This window comes from Coregonus clupeaformis, unplaced genomic scaffold (assembly GCF_020615455.1).
Source record: "Coregonus clupeaformis isolate EN_2021a unplaced genomic scaffold, ASM2061545v1 scaf0045, whole genome shotgun sequence".
In the NCBI taxonomy this organism is placed as follows: domain Eukaryota; kingdom Metazoa; phylum Chordata; class Actinopteri; order Salmoniformes; family Salmonidae; genus Coregonus; species Coregonus clupeaformis.
The window spans coordinates 1,085,001-1,093,912 of record NW_025533500.1 but is presented as its reverse complement, the minus strand read 5'-3'; the positions used below and the strand labels follow the sequence as shown (position 1 = coordinate 1,093,912).

Genomic DNA, 8,912 nt, shown 5'->3' with positions numbered 1-8,912 from the left:
TCTGGAATATGCAGGACACAGAGAGGTGATAGTGTGTTTAACTGATATAGGTATATGTAGAGGTGTGTGGAGGTGTGGCAATCTGAATGACAGGTAGAGGTGTGTGGAGGTGGAGAACTGAACGTGTAGGGGACAGGTGGAGGTCTGTTACCTGAATGCAGGGGACAGGCAGAGGTGTGGAGGGGTGTTATCTGAATGTGGGACAGTGTAGATATGAGGTGTGAGACCTGGAATGTGTAGGGGATAGGTGGAGGTCTGTTAACTGAATGCAGGACAGGCAGAGGTGTGAGTGTACACCTGAACGTGTAGCACAGGCAGTAGAGGTGTGTGGAGGTAGAACTGAAAACGGAGGGGACAGGTGGAGGTCCTGTCAACCGAACTTAGCAGGTGAGGTGTGTGGATAGTGTGGCACCTGGTTCTAGGACATATAGAGGTGGTGGAGGTACACCTGAACGTGCAGGACAGGCAGGAGATGTGTGCATTACCTGAACGTGTAGGGGACACGTAGAGGTAAGCCACCCGAATATGAGGACAGGCAGAGGTGTGATGTGGCACCAGCTGTAGGAGCAGGTGAGTGTGTCATCTGAACGGGGACAGGTGGAGGAGGTACAACTTGAACATGGAGGGAAGAGGTGGAGGTGGAGATTATGTTTTCGAATATGTTAGACAGTGCAGAGTGTCATGGAGAATGTTACCTGAATATAGGACAGGTAGAAGTATGTTATTACCCCTGAATGTAACCAGGGGACATTTTACGAAATGTGTGAAAAGGATTTGTTACCTGAATATGTAGGGGAACAGGTAGAGGTTTGTGAGGTGTGTTGCCTATATGGGAAGCCAGTGAGTGTGTGGAAGTGTATTTACCTGAATATTAGGGGACAGGTAGAGGGTGTATTACCTGAATGTGAGGGGACAGGTAGATGTGGAATCTTTTGCCTGAATGTGAGGACAGGTGGAGGTGTGGATAGTGTGTTACCTGAATATGTAGGGGACAGGCCGATTATGTGGGACCTGTATTGACCTAAATGGGTGTGAGGACAAGTAGGACAGTTGTGGAGTAGGTGTTTACCTGAATATACTTAGAGGACAGGTAGATGTGTGTGGTGTGGGAAGTACTGAATACCTAGGGACAGAGTGGGATGTGGAGTGTATACCTGAATGTGGAGGGGACAGGTAGAGGTTTGGTGGAGGTATAAGTTACCTGAATATGTAGGGAGGCAGATGTTTGTGGAGGTGTGTTTACACCCGAATATGAGGGACAGCAGAGTTTGGAGTGGCATGTTTTTTACCTGAATATGTAGGGGACACAGAGATGTATATGCTTACCTGGAATGTAGGGGACAGGTGGATGGTGGTTTTACCTGAAATGAGGGGACAGGTAGAGTGTGTGGAGATGTGGTTACCTGAATGTGAGGGGACAGGAGAGGTGTGACTGATATTGTGTTGGGGACAGGCAGAGGTGTTAGACTGGGGAAACATGTAGGGGACAGGTAGAGGTGTGTGAATTATGTTACCTGAATGTGTAGGGGACAGGTAGTGTGTGGAGGGTGAGGATTACCTGAATATGCAGGGGAAAGGAGAGGTGAGGTATATACCTGAATGTGAGGGGACAGTAGAGGTGTGTGAGTGTGTTACCTAGATATGCCAAGGGACAGGTAGAGATGTGTGGAGTGTATTACCTGAATGTGTAGGGGACAGGTAGAGGTGTGAAGGTGTGTTACCTGAATATGTAGGAGGACAGAGTAGAGTGTGGGTGTATTACCTGAATGTGTAGGGGGACAGGTGAAGGTGTGTGGAGGTGTGTTAGCCAATCTGAATATGAGGGACAGGTAGAGATGTGGAGATGTATTACCTGAATATAGTGGGGGAGCAGGTGGAGGTGTGTGGAGGTGGTGTTACCTCATGAATATGTAGGGCAGGTGAGTGTAAGTACCTGAATATGATAGGGGACAGGTAGAGGGGAAATAAGCGACCTGAATGTAGTAGCAGGTAGAGATGTGTGGAGGTGTGCTACCTGAATATGAGGGGACAGGTAGTTAGGTGTGTTACCTGAATGTGTAGGACAGGTAGAGATGGTGGAGGTGTGTTACCTGAATGTGTAGGGGACAGGTGAGGTGTGTGGGTGTGTTACCTGAATATGAGGGGACAGGTAGAGGTGTGTAGGTGATTCCTGAATGTGCAGAGGGACAGGTAGAGATGTGTGGAGGTGTGTTCAAACCTGAATTTAGGGGACAGGTGGAGGTGTGTGGAGTGTGTTACACGAATATGTAGGGACAGGTAGAGTGTAGTGTTACACCTGAATGTGTAGGGGACAGGTAGAGTGGAGGTGTGTTACCAATGGGGGGATCAGGTGCAGGGAGGACGGAGTGAGGAAGAGTGTGTGGAGGTGTAAGTACCTGAATGTGTAGGGGACAGGTAGAGTGTGTGGAGGTGTTTACCTGAATGTGTAGGGACAGGTGAGAGTGTGTGGAGAGTGTATAACTAGTATGGGACTGAATGTGTGGAGGTGTGTTACTGAATAGTGTAGGGGACAGGTAGAGTAGAGTGACTAATGTAACAGGTGAGGTGTGGAGGTACCTGAATATGTAGGGGACAAGTAGAGGTGTGTGGAGTGTATTACCTAAATATGCAGGGGACAGGTAGAGTGTTGATTGTTACCCTGAATATGTAGGACAGAGTGGGAGTGTATACCTGAATGTGTAGAAGGACAGGTGTGGGTGTGTTACCTGAATAGTTGCAGGGGGACAAGGTAGAGGTGTGATTTACCTGAATGTAGGGGACAGAGGCTGAAGATGGTGGAGGGTATTACCTGAATGTGTAGGGGGACAGGTAGAGGGTGTACGGGAAGAGGTGGAGTAGTACCTGAACTGTAGGCAGGTAGAGGTGTGGAGGTGTGTTACCTGAATGGGACAGGGGATGTGTGGGAGGTGGACCGAACAGGATAGAGAGGTGGCTGAATGGAGGACATGTGTTACCTGAATATGTACAGGGGAGGACAATGTGAGGGGTAGAGGTGTAGTACCTGAGTCCTAGCAGGGGACATAGTGAGGTGTGTGAGTGTGGTACCTAATATGTACGGGGACAGGCAGAGTGGAGTGCTGTCAACCACTGGGGAAGGAGATGTGTAGGAGGGGGACCTGAACGTAGGGGAGTGAGGTGGAGGTACGTGTAGAAGTTACCTGAATGTGTAGGGGGACAGGTAGAGGTGTGGAGGTGTGGTACCTGAATGTGTAGGGGACAGGTAGAGGTCTGTTACCCAATGTGAGGGGACAGGTAGAGGTTGAAATGTAGGGAGGAGGTTGTAGTGTGTTACCCTGAATGTGTAGGGGACAGGGTGGAGGTAGTTTGGAGGAGTGTGGTACTAAATGTAGGGACAGGTAGAGGGAGTAGCGTGTTACCTGAATATGTAGGGGACAGGTAGAGGTGGTGGAGGTGTGGTACCTGAATATGCAGGATAAGCAGGTGGAGGTCTGTTACCTGGAATGTAGGACAGGTAGAGGTGTGGGAGTGTGTAGCACTTGGAATATGTAGGGGGACAGGTAGAGGTGTGTAGGAGGTGTGTTACCTGAATATGAGAGACAGGTAGAGGTGTGTGTGAGTGTATGTACCTGAATGTAGGGGACAGTAGAGGTGTGTTACCTGGAGTAGAGGAAGGTGAGGGGGAGGTGTGTTACCTGAATGTGAGGACAGTATGAGTTGGAGTGTTACCTGAATATGGACAGGTAGAGGTGTGTGGAGGTAAGTTACCTGAATGTGTAGGGAGCAGAGAGGTGTGTCGATGTGGTTACTGATATGTAGGAGCAGGTAGAGGTGTGTGGAGGGGTATGGCACCTGAATGTAGGGGACAGGTAGAGGTGTGGATGTAACCTGAATGTAGGGGACAGGTAGAGTGTGTACCTGATATCTGACAAGGGGATAGGTAGAGGTGTGTTACCTGAATGTGTAGTAGGGACAGGTGGAGTGTGTTTACCTGAATATGAGGGGACAGCAGAGGTGTGACCCGAAGGTAAGGTGCGTTACCTGAATGTGCAGGGACAGGTAGAGGTGTAGGACGTGTGTTACTGAATGAGGGCAGGTGAGGTGTTGCGCTCAAAATGTAGGGACAGGTGAGAGGTGTGTGAGGTGTTACCTGAATATGTAGGACAGGATAGAGATGGAGGTGTTTACCTGAATGTGTAGGGGGACGGAGTGGGGAGTGAAAACCTGAATTGTAGGGGACAGGTGGATGTGTCTGTTACCTGAATGTGCAGGGGACAGGTAGAGGTAGGATTACCTGAACGAAAGGGACAGGCAGAGGTGTAGAGGGGGTGTAGTACCTGAATGTAGAAGGGAGGGCAAGTAAAGGGAGGTATGTGGAGGTGTATTACCTGAACGGTAGACAGGCAGAGGTGAGGTGTGTACGAATAGGGAGAGGTAGGTCGTTACCTGAATGTGTAGGGGGACAGGTAGAGTGTGTGAGAGTGGTACCTGAATGTGTAGGGGACAGGTAAGTGTTGTTTTTACCCGAATCGTGTAGGGACAGGTAGAGGTGGAGGTGATGTTACCTGAATGTGAGGGGACAGGTAGAGGTGTGTGGAGTGTGTTACCCTGAATAGCTTAGGACAGGAGAGGTGTGTGTATTGACCTGAATGTAGGGACAAGAGAGTGTAGAGATTTACCTGAATATGCAGGGACAGGTAGAGGTGTGATAAGTTACCTGGAATGTGTAGGACAGGTAGAGTGTCACTGAACTGTAGAGGAGGTGGAGTGGGCTTTTACCTGAATATGTAGGGACAGGTGTGGAGGTGTTACGATGGGGAAGAGGTGTGGATATTACCTGAATACGCAGACAGAGAGATGTACCTGAAGGGACAGGTAGAGTGTGTATGCTCGTGAATAGACAGGCGGTGTGTGAGGGTACGCCTAGGGACAAGTAGAGGTGATGCAGGGTTTACCTGAGCATGGGACAAGGGTAGAGGTGTATGTATACCTGAACGTGCAGGGACAGGTAGAGGTGTGTGGAGGTGTGTTACCTGAATGTAGGGGACAGGTAGAGTGTATTAACTGAATGTAGGGGAGCAGGTGGAGTGTGTGGAGGTGTGTTACCTGAATATGTTAGGGGACAGGTAGAGGTGGACCATGTAGGGGACAGGAGTGTGTTACCCTGAATATGAGGACAGGTGGAGGTGTGTGGAGTGTGTTACCTGAATATGAGGCATACAGAGGTGTGTTACCTGAATATGCAGGGGACAGGTAGAGGTGTTGGAGGTGTGTTACCTGAAAGTGTAGACAGGTAGAGGGTGAGTGTGTAACTGAATATAGGGGACAGGTGAGGTGTGAGGTGTTTACCTGAATTGTAGGGGACAGGTAGATGGAGGTGTTACCTGAATATAGACAGAGAGTGTGAGGTGGTTACCTGAATGTGTAGGGGACAGGTGGAGGTGTAACCTGAATGTAGAGGGACAGGTAGAGTGTGGAGATGTAGTTACCTGAATGTGTAGGGGAGCAGGTATAGGTAATGTTACCTGAATGCTGAGGACAGGTAGAGTGTGTGGAGTGACACTGAGCTGGAGTGGTAGAGGACCACAATGTGTAAGGGGACAGAAGTAGGAGGTGGGAGGTGTGTGCACCTGAATGTGAGAGGGGGGACAGTGGAGAGTGTGTGGAGTGTAGTACTGAATCATGCAGTGGAGAGTGTAGTGCCTATAGGGATCAGAGAAGTGTGTTACCTGAATGTATGAGGACAGGTAGAGGTGTAGAGATGTGTATTACCTGAATGTGTAGGGGACAGGTAGAGGTGTGTAGAGTGTGTCTGAACTGAGGGACAGTGGAGGTGTGTACGCTGGACGCAGATGTGCTAGGGAGAGGGTGGAGGTGTTAACCTGAATGTGTAGGGAGACGGTAAGTTGAGTGGTGTGACCGGATATGCGCGACGAGGTAGGTGGTGGATGTAGCCTGAATGTGTAGGGACAGCAGAGGTGTGTGAAGTGTGTTACCTGAATGTGCAGGGGACAGTAGAGGTGTGGAGGTGTACCTGAATCTGAGTAAGGGACAGAGTAGGGATGATGTGAGTGTGGTAAACACTGAAATGTTAGGGGACAGGTGAGGTGTGGGAGTGTCATTACCTGAATGTATGAGACAGGTGGAGGTGTGAAGACCTGAATGCTAGACAGGTGAGATGCGTGAGGTGTATTACCCTGAATATGTAGGGACAGGTAGAGGTGTGTGGAATGTATTTAACGGATTGTAGGACAGAGAGATGTGTGGAGGTGTGTTACCTGAATATGTGGGGACAGAGTGGGTGTGTGAAGTGTGTTACCTGAATGTGAGGGGACAGGTAGAGGTGTGTGCGAAGTGAGTGTTACTCTGAATATGAGACAGGTAGAGGTGTGTAAGAATGTGTTTACCGAGTATGGGGGACAGGTAGAGGTGTGGGGATAGTGTGTTACCTGAATATGTAGGGCACAGGTAGAGGTGTGTGCAGATGTGTATTCCTGAATGTGTAGGGACAGGTAGAGGTTTGGATCACCTGAATGTGTAGGGGACAGGTAGAGGTGTGTGGAGGTGTGTTACCTGAATATGTAGGGACAGGTAGAGGTGTGTGAGTGTGTTACCTGAATATGTAGGGACAGGTAGAGGTATGTGGAGGTGTGTTACCTGAATGTGTAGAGACAGGTAGAGGTGTGTGGTTATACCTAGATAATGGGGACAGGTAGAGGTGTGAGGGTGTTACCCTGAATGTGGAGACAGGTAGGAGGTGTGTGAAGTGTGTTACCTGAATATGTGAGGACAAAGAGTGTGTGTGTACCTGAATGAGACAGGTAGAGTGTGTGAGAGTGTGTTACCTGAATGTGTAGGGGACAGGTAGAGGTGTGGAAGGGTACCTGAATGTGACAGGGACAGGTAGATGTGTAGTGTTACCTGAATGTGTAGGGGACAGGTGAGTGTGCCACCTAATATGATATAGGTATGAGTTGTACCTGAATCGTGAGAGGACAGGTGAGGTGTAAGAGTGTAAGTACCTGAATGTGTAGGGGACAGGCAGAGGTGTGTGGAGGTGTGTTACCTGAATATGTAGGGACAGGTAGAGGTGTGTCACCTGAATGTGTAGGGACAGGTGGAGGTAATTACCTGAATATAGTGGGACAGTGAGATGTGGTCACCTGAATATGGGGAGCAGGTAGAGGTGCAATATGTTACCTGAATGTGGTAGGGGACAGGTGCAGAGGAGGGTGTGTGGAGGTGTGTTCACCTGAATATGTGGGACAGGTAGAGGTGTGAGTGTGTTTACCTGAATGTAGGCATGAGGTGTGTGGAGGTGTGTTACTATTGAATGTGTAGGGACAGGTAGAGGTGTGTGGAAGTGTGGTACCTGAATGTGCGAGGGGCAGGTAGAGGTACTATGTAGGGAGGTAGAGGTGGAAGTGTGTTACCTGAATGTGTGGGACAGGTAGAGGTGTGTGATGTGTTACCTGAAATGTAGGGACAGGTAGAGGGGTGTGTGGAGGTATTACCTGAATGTGTAGGGGACAGGGGTGTGGAGGTACAATGTGTAGTGGAAGGTGTAGTGTGGAGAGTGTGTTCACCTGAATGTAGGGGACAGGTAGAGGTGTGTGGAGGTGTATTTACCTGAATGTGCAGGGGACAGGTAGTGTGTGGAGGTGTGTTACCTGAATATGTGGGGACAGGTAGAGGTGTGGAGGTGTGTTACCTGAATGTGTAGGGACAGGTAGGGTGTGGAGGTGTGCCGTGGTCTGAGGCGGTCACAGTCAAGGTGTACTCTGCCCTCTCACTGCGTCTGAGGAGAGAAGAGGAACGTAGTTCTCCTGTGGTGGGGTTCACTGAGAAACACTCATCTCTGGAACCTACAACCCAGACACAGAGATCAATCTCTTTATGGGTGTAAAAATATTTTAGGGTGAAAAATTGTATAACAAAATAAAAAGGAAATACACAGAGAGAAAAGTCTTTAATGAAAGTGAAACTATTTCGACACATTATACAAACTTGAATTACACAGTCGTAAGTCTCAAGACTCAACATGTTAGGGTTAAGTCTTCCCTAGCCAAGTTTCTCAACTCCAGGATATGTAGCCTACCATCTTAGTGGAGACTGCACCTCCGACTACATGGAGTCTCTGTCAATCAATACTTGTAAAAATGTACATTCTTAAATCCTTACCGTGTACCCATTTGTAATGTGTAAAGGAGGCCTTTCTTTGTTTGTTGAAATCCATACTTAATAAAACTTTCATCAAATACAACCACCAACTGTTTCCTTGTATCAACTGACAGCGATTCAATGTAGTCGGTAGAGCACAGTTGTCGCAACCCAACTCCACCGAGACGTACATATCGATATACACCAAAGTGCAAACATTAGGGAACACCTCCCTATATTGAGTCGCACTCTTCGCCCTCAGAACAGCCTCAATTCATCGAGCATGGACTTTACAAGGTGTCGAAAGCGTTCCACAGGCATGCTGGGCCATGTTGACGCCAATGCTTCCCACAGTTGTGTCAAGTTGGCTGGATGTCCATTGGGTGGTGGACTGTTCTTGACACACACGGGAAACTGTTGAGCGTGAAAAATCCAGCAGCGTTGCAGCTCTTGACTCAAACCGGTGCTCCTGGCACCTACTACCATACCCCATTCAAAGGCAATTAAATATTTTGTCTTGCCCATTCACCCTCTGAATGGCACACATACACAATCCATGTCTCAATTGCCTCAAGGCTTAAAAATCCTTCTTTATCCTGTCTCCTCCCCTTCATCTACACTGATTGAAGTGGATTTAACAAGTGCCATTAATAAGGGATCATAGCTTTCACCTGGATTCAACTGGTCAGTCTATGTCATGGAAAGAACAATGTTTTGTACACTCAGTGTATAGATGTACTGTACATACCAGGAGTTGAGAAAGAAAACTAGGT

General features: G+C 48.6%; 1 protein-coding gene across 1 annotated transcript in view; it reads right to left on the bottom strand.

Moving 5' to 3' along the window:
- Positions 1–485: 485 nt before the first annotated feature.
- Positions 486–8,912, bottom strand: part of LOC121556280 (protocadherin-16-like) — a gene marked incomplete at its 3' end in the record, with an annotated part of 113,259 nt that continues 104,832 nt past the window's right edge. Inside the window, exons 10-16 of the mRNA XM_045212720.1 lie at positions 7,691–7,844; positions 5,505–5,609; positions 4,274–4,316; positions 3,748–3,831; positions 3,399–3,477; positions 3,180–3,222; positions 486–612 (exon numbers count right to left, since the gene is read on the bottom strand). Of these exons, the coding sequence (XP_045068655.1) occupies positions 486–612; positions 3,180–3,222; positions 3,399–3,477; positions 3,748–3,831; positions 4,274–4,316; positions 5,505–5,609; positions 7,691–7,844 (635 nt within the window). The remainder of the gene's footprint in view (positions 613–3,179; positions 3,223–3,398; positions 3,478–3,747; positions 3,832–4,273; positions 4,317–5,504; positions 5,610–7,690; positions 7,845–8,912) is intronic.